Raw genomic sequence first — 23,654 nt, forward strand, 5'->3', positions numbered from 1 at the left:
AGATATAGAAGAACAAATAGCCTCCAATAGTGAAATACTGTTTTATTCTCCAAAAAACATACACTATAAGGTGACAATTAGCCTCTTACTATTTGTTGTGCCCTCCTGGCACTGGGCAATTCGGCAGTACAAAATCGTTTTTTTGGGTCTTAGGAAGATATTCTCCGGGGATCTGCAGCACCCTGTATCTCCTTTCCCCCTTCTTTGTATTGCGGCGGTGGATGTGTATCCCAGCCTCTGTTCCGAATGCCTCTGTGTGTTACTTCCTGGTTAGCATTGACCACAATGCATTTCGCTTAACGAGCGTCCTCAGGCATGTGTATGGGGGGACTACATGGTCCAACTCGAGTAATATAGGAGCCAGAGATCCAAGCAATCGAGGAGAGGTTTGATCCACCCAATAAAGGGATCACAGGCGTTGGGGGTCCTTGTGACCTGCTGCTAGCTGGTAAGAGGCCACGGTTGTCACATCCCAGCACCTGGAGCACTGTGAATGGATTAATAAGAATTCACCAAGCACAATTTTGATTGCATGCTATTGCTTGGACTTTTAAACACTACTTGGAGCACATTTATATATTTATACTTTTTTATATATTCTTATGTGATTTTTTTATATATCCTTATGTGATTTTTGTATGGAATTCTTTATATATTTATTTATTGGTTCACTGATCCACATCTTTGTGGATTAATTTACTTTGAGAAGCACAAGCACTTCTTAATTGACGGTTGTCACATCCCAGCACCTGGAGCACTGTGAAGGGATTAATAAGAATCCACCAAGCACAATTTTGATTGCATGCTATTGCCTGGACTTTTAAACACTACTTGGAGCACATTTATATATTTATATTTTTACATATTCTTACGTGATTTTTGTATGGAATTCTTTATATATCTATTTATTGGTTCACTGATCCACACCTTTGTGGATTAATTTACTTTGAGAAGCACAAACACTTCTGAATTGAAATTGCACTGGTATGCACTTTTCTTTGCTAATTGCACCAATAGTAGATCATATATATATTTGTAGCAATTTTTAATCACATATATTACACTTTAAATCACTTATTAATTTTTATAACACGTGATATATTAAGATTACCAGCGCCTTTTTACCTATGATATATACCTATTTATTGTTTTATTACAACTAAAAGGGCAGCAGGTTCAACAATCTTTTATTTAAAGGGCCAGGCGCCTTCTCTTTTCTTTTTATTGATATATATATATATATATATATATATATACACACATATTTCACACTAGAAAGTGTCTAGGGGTTTATTTAACCCTCAATCAAATAAATACTATTTCCTTCTAGACAACTGACACCAAGCCACGGTGCCCCCATTAGAAGAAGGAAAATCATTGAGAGAAAAAATCATAAATTGAAGCTTAAAACCTCGAGTAAATCTTATCTTTATTATTGGAGCACAAATAATACACCAATTTTTCGGTATTGGATGTTACTTGTATGTGTAATATTACTATATTTGTGAGTTTGTGAATGTGACCCCCATAAGGATTTCCTCAAGGTTAGGCTTCAGTTGACGATTTATTCTGTCAAGGATTTTCCTTCCTCTAATGGTGGCTTGGCTTGGATTAAGTAACGTGATTGACTGAGTGTCGTGACAAGAGCTTATAACGCAGCTCTAGCATCAATTCATCAACACATACTGTGTTTAGTTGACTGGCAGTGGCAGGGGAAAACACAATCATCATCACAGTGAACCTGGAACATTTTACATTTTTTTTACAGCTTTTCTGGCACTAGAGATGGAGAATGGCTTGTTTTCAAAGCTGGTCCATTTAGAATTTTCACACTAAAGTGTCTATCTAGGGGGTTCCCTCAACCAAACAAATACTAAAAGTATCTAGACAACTGAAGGCAAGCCAGCCACAGTACTGGAAGGAACATCCTTGAAAGAATAAATCATACATGGAAGCTTAAAACCTTGAGTAAATCTTTACTGGATCACAAATACACACAAACCTGACCTAACCTCATGTACTTTGAGTTGTACCAGTGCCAAACCTTTCTCATGATTCTGATTCAGACAATCGTGTGGTTTTTTTTTGGTATTGTTGTGTGTATATTTTTGATCCCATAAAGATTTACTCAAGGTTTAAGCTTCAGTTGCAATTTACTCTGTCAAGGGTTTTCCTTCCTCTAATAGTGGCTTGGCTTCAGTTAGGTGTAATCGTGGTAGACTGCAGGACAGGTAACGTTTTCTGTAAAGTGACTAAGTGACGACTCGAGAGCTTATATACAGTAACTCCCCTCTATCAGCCATCAACTCACTTGAGTTGACTGGAAGTGGCAGGGGCAAACAATCATCACAGTGAACCTGGAAGTTCTGCAGCACTATGTTTCAGGTTCACCTTGATGTTTGCTAGTCAGGAAGTGCTCTGTTTTGAAGTTGTTTACAGGACAAGTTACGGCACATCTGGAATTTATCGCAACGCGTATTCACATAAAGGATTTGTTTCTTGTTTTGTGGGGATTTATGATGACTATTTTGACAAGAATATTATAGGTGGTAAGCTTGGCTGGCTGGCTGGCTGGCCGCTATCTTGGCTTTAAAGTAGAACTATAGGCAAAACTTGTTTTTCATATTGGATAGCGCAAGGGAAGGTTATTTAATTATTACATCTGTAAGGTTTGGTTTTGCCATGATTGCCTCATTGTGGAAAATTACCTTCACTTTCTGTCCCAAACTGAAAGTGAGAGGAAATCCCAATAACACAAAATTTGGGGGTTTTTATTTTTATTTTCAATAATAATGGTAAAACACAGGCCAAATAGAGAGGGTGAATCTCTCCAGCGTGGACATAGACAGCAATAAACAATGACAGATGTTCTAATATATGATCTCCAAATTAAAAATAAAAGTTTTGCCTTTAGTTGTACCTTAAAAGGTTTAGACATTTATATTAATATTTTCTTTTCTTTTATGCTCTTCTACAGTTTGATGCCATACTATATTACTGTTACTTCTAAATAGTGTTGTTGTCTGTCTCTGTTATGTTCAGTTCAGACTTTGCTATATGTATGCAGGCCAGGGTCCAGGGAAGTGTCCTTTAAGAGCAGATGAAAATAAAAATGATTCTTTAATTTTTGACTGCTTGATTTTTTTTTTTTTTTGATGAAAAGTTTTGAAAATCATTGAGCAGTGGGCTGGGCATGGGCAGTAATCGTGATGCATCGCGGAATCGAATCGAATCGCAACGTTCACATGATAATCATAATCAAATCGAATCGTGAGACCAGTGTAGATGCGCACCCCTACTGAACACTACCAACAAAGCGCATCAAAAAGCATAATATTAAGGGGTGAGGGAATATGGCGCTGCCTGGGATAGGATGTAGGGGAAAGTATGTACTCTGGGGGGAGTAGAGTAATAGTGAAATTGCTTTAGAAATATAATAAACAGATCTCATATATAGACAATCCCCTATGCAAATCCAACCAATCCAACAGATAAAAATAATAGAGTGCCTTAGAATATAGAGAGATCATATATAGCTAATCATTGATTGTGCAAATCCAACACACAAGCATAAAAAATATATGACGATATAAAATAAAGTGACTAGTGAAGCGGTCTGGGCTACCTGGGTGTGTGCCCAGTAAAGTGACTAGGTGACACAGAATTGTACAAAAGAGGAAACATTGTGATATAAAGTGACTGTGCATATATAGTGCAACAATCTGGGTATCAAATTGAAAGCCCAGTAACAGTGACCCAGTGCTTAGATATGGTAGGTAATAATAAATGATTCAAGGGAAAAAAGTAATGACTGACATCCCAAAATAACTTGGTGGTGTGTAAATAAAATATATGAATTTAATTAAATCCAATGACTGGAGAAAACAGTCAAAAGGAAATATTCAAGTGTGGGTGAACTCAGATACAATATAGAATGGTGAATGAATCACAATAAATAGTCCATATTGTGGTGGCTATCAATCTTCATGCTGTACTGCCCGACTGGACTTGAGGGTGATGCTGTGGCGTTTGAGTGCACAAGATTGCTCTAATATAAGATGCACTCACCAGAGATCCCAACCCCACACAGGGTTATTAGGCAGGGAATATACACTGAGGGGTACAGTATTGGGGTGCCCAGTCCTAGGTGGTCATGGATGGTAATCCTGGGTTCCTATTTCCAGAGTAGGGGTCCTCAGCTAGCCGGTTAAGACAGTCCCAGCCTATCCTCCAGTAGCGAGTGGTGTGTCTCTCATATAAAATGAACAAGGGGGGACACATAGCGTAATACTGCAAAATCACTTTTATTAAAGTAAAGGTTGTGTACTCACATATTAAAAGCAGTATAACAGTAGTAAAAACAGCAGGGTATGCGGATGTTAGGAACGCCGTTCGCTCCACAGAGAAACCGGAACAGGAAGTGACGTGACAGCGTTGTACGCGTTTCCTCATACGACTATATCAGGCTGCTATATATGATCTCTCTATATATCTAAGGCACTCTATTATTTTTATCAGTTGGATTGGTTAGATTTGCATAGGGGATTGTCTATATATGAGATCTGTTTATTATATTTCTAAAGCAATTTCACTATTACTCTACTTCCCCCAGAGTACATACTTTCCCCTACATCCTATCCCAGGCAGCGCCATATTCCCTCACCCCTTAATGTGAATTATTCTCTTAGATATAACCTTTTGGTTACATCCGAGGGAGGCTGCAGCCCTTTTTCCCCCACATCCGTAGTGCGGAATCTTTTCTTTACAAAAAGCAAAATATGCACCTCAGTTTATTGCCTGCCATTTACTTACTTTAAGTTGTTGATAAATATGGCGAGCCATGTTAAAGTTTAAGGCATTGAGAGCCTTTGGTCTGTTCATTGTGATCACTCCTGCACATCCACTCCTTGCTAGAAGGACCTCTGCTTCTGATGGAGAATGGCTAGACATGGTCTAAAGAAAAAAAAAAGTTTGTGTTAAGGAAACCTTATATAATGAAGGCAAATAGTATCTAGAAATAAAGGCAGTTAAAGACTTTACAGAAAAAATATAATATAAATATAGGAACTGCCATCAGTGAATTCATGTTTAAAGAAAAAATTATAGTGCTGTGGGACAATAATTAATTCTCTGAAACCAACAATGGGGTATTAATTCCCCCACTGACACTAAAGGGGCACAATTCCTCCCAATGACAACAACGAAGGGGCACAGTTCCTCCTAAAAACACCAATGATGAGACACGGTTTCTGCCATTGACACCAATGATGGGGCATGATTCTTCCTACTCATCGACACAAACGATAGGGCACAATTCCTCTGACACCAAAGATGGGGCATTGTTTACTCCCACTGATGCCAGGACATTTTCTACTTCCAATGGCCACATTCCAGGCCCCCTAAAGTCTGAAGGACAGTAAACTGGCTATTTGTTTAGAAAGTTTGGAGACCCCTGGCCTAGTGGCTCACTGACCTGAAACAGGCATGCAGAACTGGAATCTTGCTACTCAGACTTCACTGGCTGCATGCCTCTTCCAGGTCACTAAGTTACTAGAAAAAGAAGGTAGAAGTGGGACAACAGCCCTGGAGCCTGCACTATTAAAAACAAGCTGACTATCTTAAATTGAATTTACTGTTCCATTCCTGGCAAGCCACGCCCCTGCTCTCTCCTCCTCCCAGCTAATCAAAAGACAGCTGCAGCAGCCTATCACTCACCAACCCAACGTGCTCTCAACACCCCTCTCTACAACTCTGAGGTTGGAGAATCGGTCATTCTGGAGCCGGCAGCAGAGAACAAGGACCATACTACGTTAGGCATTGGGATGACTTAACCCAAGAGCAAAAATGCAATATAATGTAGCTTACATTACTTAGATGTGGTGGCTGCATTGTTTTTTTTGGGTTTTTTTAGAACATTTTCAGCAAATACAAAAAATACCTGATGATCTTGCCAGAAATGTCATGTCCTTGTCACTTCTTGTGAGCTGTACCAAACATTATCTTCCTTCCTAATTATATTCTGTAAAATACCAATTGCCCTGCCCCCCACATGTAATGGAGATGAAGAGATACAGACATATCTGTAGGCCATATCAGAAGAGCAGCCTAAAGAGACAGCTATGGATTAGGTGGACTAATCCATTAATGTAAATCCTTATACAGTATCACAAAATGGCAGTCAGATCACAGTATCAGCAACACATCTCTCAAGTAGTTGATGGACTTCTTTATCAATACCCAAATAATGTGCAACTCCCCCCAGTGTCAGAATGGCAGGCAATCAACCTGTACATTTTATGAAAGAACATAACATCTGCTAAGAAATAAATAAAGCCAATTATGTACTTTACTCACAATCCATAACTATGGAATACTTGGCTGCACACTAATAATATGGGGACCTATTATTACCTTAGATTTCAAAGTTGTACTTACCATATGTTGTGAAATCGTGTGTAATCTGTTTAGGGACATCAGCCTTAAACACAAAAATACATGGCAATTTTTACTGATATATTTTATTACTTAATAGGTTCTTTCTGCATTTGAAAAAACATTCAAACAAAAAAAGATAAAATATTTAATGTTAAAATACTGTGAAAATTGTAGTATACTTAATAACCTACATAATGCTATCAAACCTTTGTTTCTCTATCGAGTATTTAACCACTTCAATACCGGACACCTTCACCGCCTTACTGCCCAGGCCATCTTTCAGCGCTATCACATTTTGAATGGCAATTGCGCAGTCATGCAACACTGTACCCAAATAAAATGTTTATTTTATTCACACAAATAGAGCTTTCTTTTGGTGATATTTAATCACTACTGGGTTATTTTTTGCTAAATAAATGAAAAAAGACAAAAAAATTCTGAAAAAAAACATGTTTTTTTTTAGTTTCTGTAATAACATTTTGCAAATAAATCTTTCTTCATAAATTTAGGCCAACATTTATACTGCATTATTCCTTTGGTGATAATAACCCAAATCAGTGTATATTATTTAGTCTGTAGGAAAGGTATAGAGTCCACAAACAATGGTATATATATATATATATATATATATATACACTGAACAAAATTTTAAATGCAACACTTTTGTTTTTGCCCCCATTTTTCATGAGCTGAACATAAAGATCTAAGACTTTTTCTATATAAACAGAAGGCCTATTTCTCTCAAATATTGTTCACAAATCTGTCTAAATCTGTGTTAGTGAGCCCTTCTCCTTTAATGAGATAATCCATACACCTCACAGGTGTGGCATATCAATATGCTGATTAGACAGCATGATTATTGCACAGGTGTGTCTTAGGTTGGCCACAATAAAGGCCACTCTAAAATGTGCAGTTTTACTGTATTGGGGGAGTCCGAAAACCAGTCAGCATCTGGTGTGACCACCATTTGCCTCACGCAGTGCAACATATCTCCTTCGCATAGAGTTGATCAGGTTGTTGATTGTGGCCTGTGGAATGTTGGTCCACTCCTCTTCAATGGCTGTGAGAAGCTGCTGGCTATAGGCAGGATCTGGAACACGCTGTCATATACGCCGACCCAGAGCATCCCAAACATGCTGAATGGGTGACATGTCCAGTGAGTATGCTGGCCATGCAAGAACTGGGATGTTTTCAGCTTCCAGGTTTTGTGTACAGATCCTTGCAAAATGGGACCCTGCATTGTCATGCTGCAACATCAGGTGATGGTCGTGGATGAATGGCACAACAATGGGCCTCAGGATCACGTCACGGTATCTCTGTGCATTAAAAATGCCATCAATAAAATGCACCTGTGTTCGTTGTCCATAACGTACGCCTGCCCATACCTTAACCCCACCACCACCATGGGCCACTCGATCCACAACATTGACATCAGCTCACCCACACAACGCCATACACGCTGTCTGCCATTTGCCATGTATAGTGAAAACCGGGATTAATCCGTGAAGAGAACACCTCTCCAAAGTGCCAGACGCCATCGAATGTGAGCATTTGCCCACTCAAGTCGGTTACGATGACGAACTGCAGTCAGGTTAAGACCCCGATGAGGACGAGTATGCAGATGAGTTTCCCTGAGTCAGTTTCTGACAGTTTGTGCAGAAATTCTATGGTTATGCAAACTGATTGTTGCAGCAGCTGTCCGGGTGGCTGGTCTCAGACGATCTTGGAGGTGAAGATGCTGGATGTTGACGTCCTGGGCTGGTGTGGTTACACGTGGTCTGCAGTTGTGAGGCCGGTTGGATGTACTGCCAAATTCTCTGAAACTCTTTTGGAGACGGCTTATGGTAGAGAAATTAACATTCAATTCACGGGCAACAGCTCTCTCAACTGCACGCTCCCTCAAAACTTGTGACATCTGTGGCATTGTGCTGTGTGATAAAACTGCACATTTTAGGCTCCTTTCACACGGTCCGCCTCCACCGGCGGACTCTGTGCTGCTCAGCGGGGATCAATCCGCCGATCCCCAATGAGCAGGTGGATGACAGCTCCGTCTCCGCTCTGTGTGAGGAGAGGGAGCTGTCAGATCCCCGCTGTCCTCTATGGGGGAATCGGATGAGAACGGACCGCCTGTCCATTCTCATTTGATCCCATCCGATCCGCTGGACAGATGGAAAATAGGGCTTCCATCCGCCCGGATTTCACAGATAGGATCGGAATCGGATAGCAGCGGGTGTCTGTGGAGTTGTCTCCGCTGACATCCGCTGCCCCATAGGGATGCATGGAGGATCTGATCTGGTCCGCCTAAAAAACTGACAGGCGGATCTCATCGGCTCGTTCGTGTGAAATGACCCTTAGAGTGGCCTTTTATTGTGGCCAGCCTAAGGCACACCTGTGCAATAATTATGCTGTCTAATCAGCATCTTGATATGCCACACCTGTGAAGTGGATGGATTATCTTGGCAAAGAAGAAGTGCTCACCAACACAGATTTAGACAGATTTGTGAACAATATTTGAGAGAAATAGGCCTTTTGTGTACATAGGAAAAGTCTTAGATCTTTCAGTTCAGGTCATTAAAAATGGGGGCAAAAACAAAAGAGTTGCGTTTATAATTTTTTTCAGTGTATATCTAAAAAGTCAATCAATCCTAATGTACCGATGGCCTCATGACTCATGATGATCTCATTACTGCCAGGACAGTACAAATATCCACCAAATGAACCCTTTTTGGAAAGTACAAGTAGACAGTCCAAGGTATTTAGTAAGAGGCTGTTTATATTTGAGGAGCTGTTTAGTGAAAAAACTATAAAATGACACAGTGAAATAAAAAAATAATATATACACGTTATGATGAATTAATGATTCCATAGACCACCAATAGTGATAAGTGTTCCGTATCTTCCTTAAATAAAGGTGCTTGTGAACAGTGCTCCTCCACCCATGTGCAAACAAGCCACTCACCAGGCCTCTGATGGCCCCCAGGACCCAGCTGACTTATATTGGAACATTCCTTTCTTAGGATAACCTTGTAAGCCTCCAGTGCCAACACCAGACCTGTGGTTTTCCCCCCCTGGGCTATAGTGAAGTATTAAGCTTGTTTTTCTTGTTTGCAGCAGGAATTGAGTGATGCCAAGAATTCCCCAAAAATATTAGGCGGGTAATCGCGCAATAATGTCTTTAATGTGTGAGATTAAAAGATACAAATAAATATGCACTTACAAATGCTAGTGTCAAACAGCAGCACTACTTGGTACAGCTCGAGTATGGCTTGGAACGCCGCTCAGTTCCGGTGTGCGTTCCAACTGTGTCACACCGTGTCGGATGTGATGTCACCAGAAGTGCCACTGTAACTAACCTCAATGCATTTCACAGTTTGTATCATCAGGAAGTTCTACAGGTCTGGTATTGCCACTGGAGGCTTAAAAGGTTATTCTAAGAAAGGAAGGTTCCAATATAGATGAGCTTGGTCCTGGGGGCCTCAAATATAAACACTCTCACATTATTCTGGCATTCACGAATATTGATGGCTGCTTCTATAAAGGTACTATAATAATTCACCACTAGGTGGCGCCATTTTTTTTTAGTAATTTAGTAGGAGGCATTGCAAGTTTTTTGAAGTTGTAATTTTTTGTCACAATTCTTTGGAAAATGAAGAAATTAAAAATAAATATATATTTTTTCTCATAATGTATTTATTTATTTTTTACATACTGTCACCAGTGCAGTATAGCATCATCATATAACTGGCATGGTGGTGACCAGGAACACTAACTTGTGACAGTATGTGGAAAAAAAAAAAAAATATATATATATATATATATATATATATATATATCAATTTTATTTTTTCAAAATTTTAAATACTTTTTTCTTTTTTATTAAATTTTTTTCTCTTTTAGAATTGTGACCAGAGCAATACAGTGTTACCATAGTAATAGGGTGTACTATTCAGTGTACACTAATGTGATTAGCTACAGCTAATCACATGGTATATATGGGCTGTGATTGGCCCTGTATGTACCATGTCCTCACTGTGACTAGTCATAGAGATCATCACAATAAAACACAATGAATGGCATAAATGGAAGGCATCTATTGTGTAGAATTGTCATGTGATCTGTTGTGATTGGTCACAGAGATCACATTAGATGGGCATCAGTGCACTGATTTGTCATCAGATCGCTCTGCAACGCAGCTCCGTGGGACGCACATGAGGAGCGATCCTGGGAGGACATTATAGGATATCCACTTAAAATGGCAAAGCTCGCTTCTGGCCGTCATTTTACTATAGACAGAGCAGGAAGCTGTTAAAGAGTTTGCAAACTTCCAAACACATTTCAATTAGTTATAGTATCAGCTATACAACCTATAAGATAACACATGTGGTCTCTGAAAAACACACTTCCTATCCTAAAGTAGCTCACTCATTGTGTTTTATCTAGGAAAAAATAGTATTGTCACCCAAGGACCAAAAGTGTGTTAGGACTACAGAACACCTCCCCCTCCATTAGGCATTAGAAATTGGTCAGCAAAGATGGTGCCTGCATACTTCCTGTTTAAAGCGTGAGGTCATAGGCCCCTCCCAACACGTTGCGTCACAGATTCCCCTCAGGGGATTGATCCATTTCTAAAGAACTTGCATGTAATCTGATGTGTACCAGCAAATGTGCACATACCTCTCAGCATGTACAGAAAAGAGGCATTCCAATTTATCAGCACTGTAACATGGACGGCGCAGACCAATCAGAATCCATCAAGCCCCTTCTATGAGCTGCGAGGAGAGGAGAGCAAGAAGCAGGGATTTCAAATCCCTGGACCACTAAAGTAGCTTGCCGGTGTCTGACTGCAGGATACAGCAGGACTGGGGGTGGGATCCAGTGTAAGGTCACCTTACCGATTTTCTGTAAAGTTGAACTTACACTTTAAGGGCTCTTTCACACGGTCCGCCTCCATAGGCGGATCCGTGCTGCTCAGCGGGGATCGATTCGCCGATCCCCGCTGAGCCGGCGGATGACAACTCCGTCTCCGCTTGCAGTGCGGAGAGGGAGGTGTCACAGCCCCGCTGCTCTCTATGGGGGATCGGATGAGAGCGGACCGCCTGTCCTGAACTAGTGTCCCTATTGGAAGATTCCCCCTCTATTATTTTTCAGGGGAAAACCCAAAATTTGTGATTTTCTTTTACCTTTGCTATCAACGCTAAAATAAATAATAAACAGAGTGAACCTCCTTAACGGGGGCACAGACCGCAAAAACTGACAAGTGATCTGATCTATCTCCCCTCTATCCAAAAAAAAGGTTTTGGCAAAGAAGTTACCCTAGCTATACTGCTTTGTATAGAATTCCATAGACTGAAGTCCAGTGCTCTAGCCAGGATGTTCCACTCCCATGAGTATTCTTAGTCAGAAAGCCTGGCAACTCTTTAGGTTTTTTTTAACCATTTCAACAATGAGAAATTGACAAATTTAAATAATAATTTCTCAGTGTTGAACAGGTCAAACCCTTAAGAGGAGGAGATACCCATCCCATTCTACTTAAACGTGCAATGTGGTGGATTCATACCCCTAACACTAGGAAACCACATGGTTTGAACAATAGGATAGACATAAATATTTTTTTAGCATGAATTTTTGAGCAAATTTTATTTGATAAAACCATACATTGTTATATTGTCTTGCATGATATATAAAATATCTTTTAGTGCTCATGTGACATCTTATTCCTTTTGGTTTTTCTGTGCTGTTGTTTCTTCTCCATGTGATTTTAATTAATTGTTCCTAATTAATGATGTTACTGCCCCTCTGTATAGAGGGTTTGTCATGCTATAAATATCAGTTTTTAAACTACTTTTGTATGCTTTAATGAAGGCTTCATAGCCAAAATGCGTCAGAACGTACTTTGTACCTATGTAGCAAATAAAGTACTTTTAGGCCCCTTTCACACGAACGATCCAATCAGATCCACCTGTCAGCTTTTTAGGTGGATCTGATCGGATCCTCCATGCATCCCTATGGGGCAGCAGATGTCAGCGGAGACACCTCCGCTGACACCGGCTGCCATCCGCATCCGATCCTGTCCATGAAATCCGGACGGATGGAAACGCTATTTTCCATCCATTCAGGGGATCGGATGGGATTGGATGAGAGCAGACAGGCAGTCCGCTCTCATCCGATTCCCCCATATAGAGCAGCAGGGCTCTGACACCTACCTCTCCGCACACAGTGCGGAGACTGAGCTGTCATCCGCCTGCTCAGCGGGGATTGGCGGATCGATCCCCGCTGAGCAGAGAACGGTCCGCACCGTGTGAAAGGAGCCTTATTCAAGAGCACGCTGAGTTGCCAGCCTTTCTGACTAAAAGAAAAAAAAAAGTTTTGCCTTTAGTTATACTTTAAATAGAGAGCACTATATATATATCCTTTTTTTAAATACCTACATATAACCACTGAAGGATTCCTGTGGATGGAGGTGAATTGAATGACATCTGCAAACAGCAGAGGGAAAAAACACAAGTGCATGAGACCTGATTTTAATTGGGTAAAGCCACAAGGTGAGAGTACTGGAATGTTGGTGATGGTTTTTGCACAAGTTGGAGTGATTCACAAAAAACGTTGCAGAAAGAATACAATATTTATGGCACAATTGGAAGAAATAATGAACACACACATTGATAATTGAAGGACTTTTATTCCATAATTATTATGGACTTGCACAGTTGATTTTGGTTTTGTTTTTTGGATATATGATTTGTTTATTAATTGTTTATTTTATCTAATACTGCGCAGCAACATTTAATATATTATTTGCTTGTCACATGTGGGAACACACAGAGTGTATGCAGCAGTATCTGGGTGTATAATCAGATACACATCTTGTTTGAGGCAATTGCACATTTATATTCATATATATATTTGTCATTGAACAATTTTGGTATGACTACACTCACACCATAGTGATTGCACTGAGGTATTTTACTATCTTTAGACTGTTATCAATGTTACTGCTATATTCATACACCTCACCAAGCATCCAGTGTCTGCTGCCCCTACCGACCAGTTCCTCCGTTGGCTTCTGCTCGATCAACAAATAAAATTAAAAATATATAAATATAAATGAAATCACGAAGGTTTGAAATTCTTAAAGAAAAAATAGTATCAAAATGATCAAATTAGGATATCAGTGATACTGCTTACCTCCATATACAGTATATTTTGAATATACATGTATAAGTGATAAATTCATAATAAAATAAATAACCTTTAAGAAATTGTAAAAGGTGAGCTAAATAATACCACAAAACAAACGAAATGTGCTATATCAACACAGAAAATTGTGCAGTCCATAAAAATAAGAAAGTCCAATTGAGTATGTGAAACATAATTTTCAAATCTTGATCCAAGTGGATACCGGGTGATTCCAAAACCCATGATAAAATTCACCACAGTAAACAATTTCACCAACACCAACAAAATAGGGGGCTTACTGGAACAATTAAAAAAATAAGATAATCAAATGATTTTTATAAATTAGGCCCATTGATAAATGCATTAATATCCCACTCAACAGTCCGGAATGAACGTTGAGCGGGATATTAACGCATTTATCAGAAGGGCCTTATTTATTATATTATTTGATTATCATTTTTTTTTTAATTTATATATTGAATTGTATTAATTATTTGTTTAATAATATATGACCCATCGGGACAAACAACTTTGAATAATAATTGCCAGATATGTGAGTGTTGTCTTTGTGCGGTCTTATTCTTATTCACCCTATGTTGGACAAGTTTATTTCTGTTTATTTCTGTCATCTCGATTTAAGTTCTTGCCCACTGAATGGTGTTTTGTATACGCCTCGCTATTCGCATCGAGGCTTGAGACGCTATTCCTTTGACATCCAAATTAAGGCTTGACTAATCTGGTTCCGGGTCTATACAGGAAGTCCTTATTGAGAAGAGATGCGCAGGTGCCTCATACTCTATAATGAGGCTTGGGACGCCATCTCTTCTGAAGCCAAATTTAAGTCTGAGCAACGCAGTTCCAGTTTTCATTACCAGAAATTTGCTGATGATGTGGTCGCGTTGTACGTACGCCTTGCAGTGAAAGCAAGGCTTGACCCGTACGCGCCCGCATCATTTTGCAAGACACAGGAAGACTCAATTCTGAAGCCAAATCAAGGTCTGAGCAGCGCAGTTCTGGTTTTTATTACCAGAGGTCTGCCGATAATGTGGTTGCGGTGTACGTACAATTTCCTGAGATTATTCGTTTGTTTCATTATGAATTTATCACTTATATATGTATATTCAAAATATATATGGAGGTAAGAGGTATCACTGATATCCTAGTTTGATCATTTTGATACTGTTTTTCCTTTAAGAATTTCCAACCTTCGTGATTTGATTTATATCAAATAACGGGTGTTATTAATAATTAGCGCTGCACTTATTGCTATTTATATGTATACACATTTTGTCCTTTGTGGTGCTGGCTTCTTGCTAACAAAAATGTCTTGCTTTTTTTTAGGGACACTAGCGTGGTATTCCCCTTTTATTAAACCCATACCCTAGCCTTTATCCCTCCCCAAACTCATTTACACACTCCCACGTCATTACACTGTAAATAGGAGACTAAAACATAGTTGCGATGTTACATAGTTTTATGTTTATTGTTATTTGTTATAAGTTCAGTTGCTATAATGACAATGAGGGGTCAACCAACATGATAATCCAGAACAATGGAACGCATATGATGAAACAAGTTATTAGTAACAGCTTTAACCTTTCTTTATCTATCAGCACTTGCCTGGTACTAGTATGTATGATTGTACATATATGATGGAATATGTTAAAAGGAGAAGTATAGTTAAAGCTATTTTGGCTATGCTTATGCTATAGCATGCTGTCAGGTTATGTCACTCAGCCGGTCCAGGCTGGGGAAAGATCCAGAATTTACAGTCGTGATCCACCCAGATGACTGGACCAGCAGCTGGCTCAGCATCTCAGTGAGCCACTGGGAGACTGAGCCAGCCGCTCCCTCCCCCTCCACAGCCCAGCACTCCAATGAGCACTGGAGGGGCACAGCAGAGAGTCGCCGACAGTCACCGGCTCTCTGCTCACTGAAGACTGAGAACTGAACGATCAGTGGTCAAAGATCGCTCAGTTCTCGGTCTTGGAGGTGGCGGGGAACAGCTGCAGCTGGAACCGATGCTACAGCCATCTAGGTGAGTATAATTGTTTTTTTGTTTTTTTTTAAAGCCCTCTTTTACTTTGCTTAGAGAACAATATCCAAAAATTACAAATCTTATCTTTTTTTCATATTATATTAGTCTCCTGTGTTAATAGAAAGAATAAAAATACCAATACAATTATTAAAAAAAAAATGTAAATACTTTAATATTTATAGCCTGTCCACTTATTCACTTCAAGGCCAAGTACACCCAAATCTGATATTTCAGTTACAAGCAGACACTAGTAAATTACTTACACCCTGCCTTCTACCATGTGCTAGGGTGATACTTCCTTTTTAGAAGTTAGTTTCCACCCCTATCACAAGACAATAGTGAACGTACTGTTCTTAAAGCTGGATTCCCTAATTGTTTATTTCTCCTACAACATGTTTCTAAAATGTGGAATGCGTGCCACTCATGGTACTTGAGCTGGCTGCAGCAGAGCACTTAATTTCGGTGCAGAATTACCTTTTAGATAGCCTTTCTCAACTTAACTCAATAAGGCTTACCTGTATGTGCAAGGAATATCTCCTAATGTGCACCATTTAGGAGATATTCAGTGTGTTTGCTGCATCTGGTGACGTCACCAGCGTATGCTCTCTGAAGGAACGGCATACTTGTGCTGTTCCTTCAGAGCTCTGTGCCGCAGCAAAAGACTCCCGCGTGCACGGAGTGACGGGAGTGATGTCATCGCGGCTCCAGCCATTTATACAGCCAGATCCAGTGAACTCCGGTCAGTGGTAACAGCGCGCTACTGGAGGGCTTCTTTCATAGTAAGTCTTTCATATTGTGCTAGTATGCAATACACACTAGTATATTATGACATTACCTAGCAGGGAGAAGATTTTTAATTTTTTTTGCAAAGTTTACTACCGCTTTAAGTGGGTGTTTAATAGCTCCTCTAGGCAAATATACCGTTTTTTTTTTTGTTTTTTTTAGGTGGTACGCAAATAAACAAGGTTTCACGCACAGTTCCAAATCATGTGTAATCTATTGGGAAACATATCAATATTTGGCTTTATAATAGTTGCAGCATTTGGTAAATTAACCACTTAAGCCCCAGCCCTATTTCGGACACTTTTTGTTCACAAGTTAAAACCAGTATTTTTTCCTAGAAAACTACTTAGAACCCCCAAACATTATATATATTTTTTTAGCAAAGACTCTGGAGAATAAAATGTCGGTCATTGCAATATTTTTTGTAACGCGGTATTTGCGCAGCGGTCTTTAAATCGCCATTTTTTTTGAAAAATTTTGAAAAATCACATTTCACTGCATTTAAAAAATACTAAACAGTAAAGTTAGCCCATTTTTTTGTATATTGTGAAAGATGATGTCATGCCGAGTAAATAGATACCCAACATGTTACGGTTTAAAATTGCGCCCCCCCCCCCCCCCCCCGTGGGATGGCGACAAACTACAGTCAATAGAGATCTCAATAGGCGACGCTTTAAATTTATTTAACGGTTACCAGTTTAGAGTTAGAGTGTAGCTCTTTTTTTTAAATTATTGCCCACGCTCTGGCGATCGCGGCAATACCTCACATGTGTGGTTTGAACAGTGATTTCATTCGCGGCTCGACTTCCGTATACGTTTTTTTTTTGTGCGCGAGCTAACGGTGACGGGGGCGACTACATTTTTTTTTTTTTCCTATTTATTTATTTTTTTTAACTTTATTACAGGTTTTTTAAAAAAAAAATCTGATCACTTTTATTGCTGTCACAAGCAATGTAAACATCCCTTGTGACACCAATATGTAGTGACAGGTACTCTTTATGGAGGGATCGAGGGTCTAAAAGACCCTAGACCCCTCCACTACACTTCCATGTAATACCTTTTTGCATACAGCCGTTTTTTAAATTTGCCGCTTTTTGCAGCACAGTAACCCAGAAGTGACGTCATGGACACCCCCTCCGTGATACGTCATCGGAGACCCGATCGAAGCCGTTTCCTGCATTGATCGGGACTCCATCCAGCCGGCGGACGTGCCGGCTGGGTGCTCGGGCCCCCGGTAGGACGGGAGCCCCGAGCAAAGTCACCGAAGGCGGCGGGGGGGGGGGGGGGGGAACGTCCCCTCCCGCTCACCCGGGTAACGATCAAGCGGCTCCCGGGCCGCATCGGTCGTTACCGACGGAAAGCTGACCGTTGGCTGTTAACCACGGTACCGGGATGATGCCTCTAGCTAGAGGCATCACCCCAGTATAGCCCCGCAAAGTCTGCCGACGTAAATATACGTCAATATGCGGTAAGTGGTTAAAGTAGTTGTATCTCCCCATTGGAGTCCCTATATAATGTTAGAGGGTTCAGATACATTTGTGATATCAGCCTTCTCTGGATCCTGTTATGGATCCCCTTTGTTATCCAATTCGCAGAAGAAATCTGCAAAAAAAACTCTCTTTCTCTGTAGGTTTTGTGATGAATTTTTGCACACACTAGTTATGGGAAAGCAGAAGAAGGCTACAAAAGATTCTATGACTTCGGAAAGAATTTCCTTCAGGACATTAGAAGGGGAAATCAACCTCCTTCTCTTATATGGAACACTTCAAACAGAACCTTGTTGATTTTGACATGATAGTTTATCTGCCATACCCTTTGTCTGCAACTGAAAAGTTTTCTTTCATCCATCATTCCTTCCCTCGCTGTTCACTTTTGTTGGCTAGATATGAATGTGGCATCAAGAAAATGGAAACTAACATTACCCATTGTAATTTTTCTTTTCTGCTGCATCTACACGAAAGCAGATTCCTTCTCACATAGAAATTGCCTCTTTGGGGCTTTGCAATCATACACTTCAATGGAAGGAAAATCATCTAGACACAAATTTCCATTTGAAGAAAATAAATTCTATACCCAGTAGAGGGCGCCAACTCTACACTTTATTTGCTCCCATATACAGTGCCTATTATGCTTGCGATTTCTTGGATGGTGCATAATTTATACCGATCACTACACACAACATTACTCTTTCATGACTGCAACAGGAAAAGCAACAGGTAACTGAGGAATCAACAAAAGGCATCAGAAAACCTTAATGTTTGGCATGCTCCTCAAACAATTAATTCAATGTTTAAAAAAGAAAAAAAACACATAGACTGGTTTTATTTGGATTCTTTTGTTTTCATAAAACATACTGTACCTAAGAATTAAAGTGACTCTGTCTCTAATAAAACTCCCTGCAAAAGACTCCTAATACTTCTCCCAGAGGGTGGCAAGTCCAGAATTCGCTCAAGAACTTTGGTGGCTTCCTCTACATCCAACTAACTTCCGGGTGTGTCAGGCCTAGTCCACCTGTGTGTGCTGTGCTTCCTTCTGCTGTCCTTCATGTCACTAGCATGTCCTGTATTAACCACTTGCCTACTGGGCACTTTCACCCCCTTCCTGCCTAGTCCAATTTTCAGCTTTTAGCACTGTCACACTTTGAATGACAATTGCGCGGTCTTGCAATGCTGTACCCAAATTAAATTGTTATCATTTTTTTCACACAAATAAAGCTTTCTTTTAGTGGTATTAAATCAATGCTGGGCTTTTTTATTTTTTACTAAAAAAAGGAAAAATTCTGAAAAAAAAAGTTTTTTCTTAGTTTCTGTCAGTAAACTTTGTAAATAAGTAATTTTTCTCCTTCGCTGATGTGCACTGATGAAGCGGCACTGATAGGTTGCACTTACGGGCACTGATTAGGTGGCACTATTATGCCGCACTGATGGCCACTAATAGGCGGCACTGGTAGGTGACACTGATGGGCACAGATGGGCAGCACTGATGAGCAGGCATGGATGGGCACTGAGTGGAGTTACTAATGGGCACTAATTGGGGTCACTGATGGGCACTGCTGGAGCTTTACTATAATCAGGACACTGATGATCAGTGCCCCGATTACCTGTCCTGGTCACCCCTTTGAGGAGGAGCCACTGATCGACTCTCCTCGCCACACACTCTGACAGTGTGAGGTGAGGAGTGCGGATAAACGGCACTTCCACATTTACATGTGACCGGCTGTGATTGGACACAGCCAATTACATGGGTAAAGAGGCGCGCATTGGCTCTTTACCAAGATCGGGGTCACGCCATGTCCTAGATTCATGGCGCAGACGCAATCCCTGCGCTGGGCGCCCCCGCGGGCGCATGAGGATGGCCGTTCTGGGGCGTTGTCATATTACGTCATCCCAGAATGAGAGCTGCACTGCACCGCCGTCATTTGACAATGGGAGGGCGGCAAGTGTTTAAGTTAGGGGACAGTGCGTGGAATAACAGTGGGTGGTGGAGGCCTAGGCACCCAACACACCTGAAGTGTCAGATGTTGATAATTCTGCAGCAAAGTTAGGAATCATCACCTGGCAGAGAGGTAAGATTAAAGCTTAAGTTGATTTTGTACTTTTTTTTTATAGCAGCACAGGGGACGGTACTCACACTGAATGATGATTGTCTCTTGTGCCGGTGGTTGTTTTCGGTAAAATCTATAGACCCCCCCCCCCCCAATACCTCCGAAGCTGTGATCTTCCGCTGCTGAGGGGGTTAACATTAGCTGCTTGACCTGTCACAGATACTCTTCAAAGATTAATGATATGCTCGTTATTACTTTGCCTGTGCTCCATTTAGCCCTGGTTCACACTGATGCGATGTGGGAAACGCAGCAAAACTTGTGTGTTTCCCACGTTGCATTGCACGGCAACAATGCGATCTGCTGTGAATGTCAATGTTAGATTAACGACACCTTGCAATAGATCACGAAGTGCAATGTGAGTGTGTGAAAACCCATGCACTGCGATTCAGGTGCAGGGGAAAAAAAGGGTCCTACATCGTTTTGGTGCAGATACGATGCAATTTGAGCCATACATATGTATGGCTCAAATTGCACTGCACAGACATTGCATGCGATGTGCACAGGAATGCGGTGCGATTCCTGTGCGAATCACATACAGTGTCTGCAATGCACAAGTGTATACCCAGGCTAAAACAAAGCAATACTATTGCTTGTTGTAATGAAAGGCATTCTATGAACGAAGGAGGCAGACCTTTCATTCATCCACCGGTCCTCCATTCGAAGAGCATTTTTCATTGTGTAAGTGATAGTACAGGTCCTATAAATGGAGGGGAGGAGGCAGGCATAGTGAGCACTTCTGATAAGTGTCTGTGACAGGCCCAGCAGCTCAAGTATCAGGTGCAGAGGAACAAAGATTTCACCACCAGCACAAAGGAACACTTCTCTTTCAATGTAAGTAGCATTCCCTGAGCTGGTTTAGGCGTCATGTACACTAGAAGCTTCTGACCGCAGCCATAGGACAACTCTGAAAAAATGAGAGACAAGGGGTCACTGGGACAGGAAGCCAATTTCCTACAGTACTGGAAATTGTTTTGCTTTCACTATCCCCATTAGTGAGATTTACCCACTTTTCTGTCTCACTGACCCCCCCCCCCCCAATCACTAGGAAGTGAGGAAAAATCTCTTCAATGGGGACACAGATGGCATTAAAGGCTAACTTCACCTTTAAAAAAATAAAATAATAATAAATGCACCCATTTTGATCAAAAAAAACTGTCAATTCATGGATTATGGGTTCATTGCACAGACTTCAGCAGTCCAGCCGCAGGTTCCTACCAAGTTACAGACCTTGAATTAGGGGGCTGGAGGAAACATCAATGTACTGCTAGAGGTCTATGTAAAACATTCTGTAAGGTATACCGAGTGCAGGTATCCAGCAGCAGCAAGGATGACTAGTTCAGTGTAGCTGTATTTTGGAAACTGGAATCAGACTGAGTAAGATAATAATACACTATGGACAAATGGAGGGAAGGTGACGTACACAGGAAATGACTGGGAACAAGGGGAGCAGAGATACCAGGTAACAGGATAAGGCAGGGATCAGCAAGCAGGTATATAGCTAACAGGCACAGCACTAATGCAAATCAGGGGAGGGGTTGTATACTATCCCAGCAGCTAGCATCAAGTGTAGCCTAATTACTGAGATCTGCTGGAAGACACTCACTAGTGGTCACCAGAACTGCACCCTTCAGCTCTGGGAACCACAGTGCAACCAGCAGGTGATCCAGGTCCTGACATAGTCACCGGAAGAATACCACACCCTTCTGTGCAGGCTGGCCAAATGTTCCCTGTAATTACTATAATAGATTAATTCCTATGATCCTCAACTCCATCTAGTGGCCAAAATGTGGTATAGTTTTCTGAACTACCTCAATGAAAAAACATATTGCGTTCATATGGGTTCACACTTATGTGAATTGCATGAGGGTTTCCTCGAGACTTCTCTGCCGTCAGAATACACTGTTCAGTGTTTCCGGCTACTGGTGCTGATCGAGTGTCAAAAATCCAACAGGCATTTGTACAGAAGTAGATCAATACAGTAGATTGACTTCTGTACAACCACCCAGTCCACACATGGATCGAAATTCGGCCACTCCCTGCTGAAATGGCAAATTCCATCCATGTATAGCGGTCTTAATTTGGCTATAGCAGGTAAAGCTGACCATCCATGGATTGAAATTTAGCCAGTCGTTCAGCTGGGACAACCAAATTTCAATCAAAGGATGGGCATTTTGGTTGTACTGAAGTCGATCTATTGATGGACTTCTGTACAACCACTCAGGTTTTTCCTGCTCGATCAACACCGCATGCTATAGCCAGCAGTGCTGATCAATGTTGGGCTCAGGCGTGTTCAGATTGTACCAGCCAGAAAGCCGCCACTGCACACAGCCAATCATAGCCAGCGTGTGTATGTGCAGCTGGGGGTTGGGAAATGCCTCACTGCCTATGATTGGCGGTGTGCAGTGACAGCTTCCTGGTGGGTACAATCTGAACACGCCTGAGCCCATCCCTAGTGCTGATCAGTGTATACTGATGGCAGGAAAGTATCCCTGCAGTCAGAATTCAATGGCTCAGCGGTGAAGATTCCCTCATCCACATTGAGTGTGTGGATGGGGCAGTTCGAGTCATTTTTTTGCCCGCAGCCTTTTGAGACACATTAAAGCAGAGTTCCGGCCTTTTTTAACTAAAAATACCCCTATAATACTAATCCATCGTCCTTTACAGAACCGCTATTCTCATACTTACAAGGTGTACGGTTTAGGATTTTAGTTAAAATCTTACTTTTAAAAACGTTGTCTGGGTGCAGCCATCTTGGATGTGGGAATCTGAAGCCGCAGTGTAATCTGCTGTGTCCTTCTTCCTGATTCCAGGGAGTGTTCTGGGAGTTCTTCCTGATTCCAGCCTCCTGGGAGTGATGACAAACAGCTCCCAGGATGCAATGCAAAGGCGGAAGTGATGTCAGTGGCTGCGGCCACAGAGGGAGGAAGCACAATCAAAAATGCCCTGAAAATAAGGTAAGGGACCCCCGAAAAAAATGCCCAATTGTTGATCAGCCTAGTGAGCACTTTAGGAATCACTAAAGTTGCAAAATAGGCCGGAACTCCGCTTTAAAGGTTCCAGAGGACTGTGGGACCATTCATAAAGTGCAGCTCATGCATGCGCAGTGTGAAGCTGCAAGGTTTCCCAGCTGGTTTCTCTTGGTTAAAGCTGTAGTAAACTGCCCCCGAAAAAAAAATTCTGGCCCCCTGCAAGTTTTAGTGATAATGTTTTAATATACACCGCATACTAGCACATTATGACGGATTTAGCTGCACACAGAGCCGTCCCCTGGAGCACTGTCACGGCTCCCCAACACTTACATCTTCACCCAGTCTTCCCTCCAGGTTCACGGGCTCAGACTGTATGAATGGCCGGGGCTGCGGCATGGTGATATGAAGGTACGGCACGATATGCCTTCAGAGCGCATGCGTCGGTGACGTCACCAGCTGCATCCCGTGTGAATATCTCCTAAACAGTGCAAGTTTAGGAGATATTCACTGTACTTACAGGTAAGTCTTATTATAGGCGTACCTGAAGGTACAAAGTGGACTTTACTTCCGCTTTATGAAGCTGACGCAAAGCCCAGTGAAGAACGCGCTCAGGTAAAGAGAGCACTGGACCCCTGGACAGAGAAGTGTC

The 23,654-nt window shown here is 41.2% G+C and overlaps 1 protein-coding gene across 1 annotated transcript in view; it reads right to left on the reverse strand.

Annotated features, from left to right (window-relative positions):
- Positions 1-23,654, reverse strand: part of HIBCH (3-hydroxyisobutyryl-CoA hydrolase) — a 225,500-nt gene that overhangs the window by 201,483 nt on the left and 363 nt on the right. Inside the window, exons 2-3 of the mRNA XM_082260054.1 lie at positions 6,436-6,478; positions 4,813-4,953 (exon numbers count right to left, since the gene is read on the reverse strand). Coding sequence (XP_082116180.1) covers positions 4,813-4,953; positions 6,436-6,478 — 184 coding nt within the window. The remainder of the gene's footprint in view (positions 1-4,812; positions 4,954-6,435; positions 6,479-23,654) is intronic.

The sequence above is a fragment of the Pelophylax lessonae genome (assembly GCF_965119305.1).
Source record: "Pelophylax lessonae genome assembly, chromosome: 6".
Taxonomy (NCBI): Eukaryota; Metazoa; Chordata; class Amphibia; order Anura; family Ranidae; genus Pelophylax; species Pelophylax lessonae.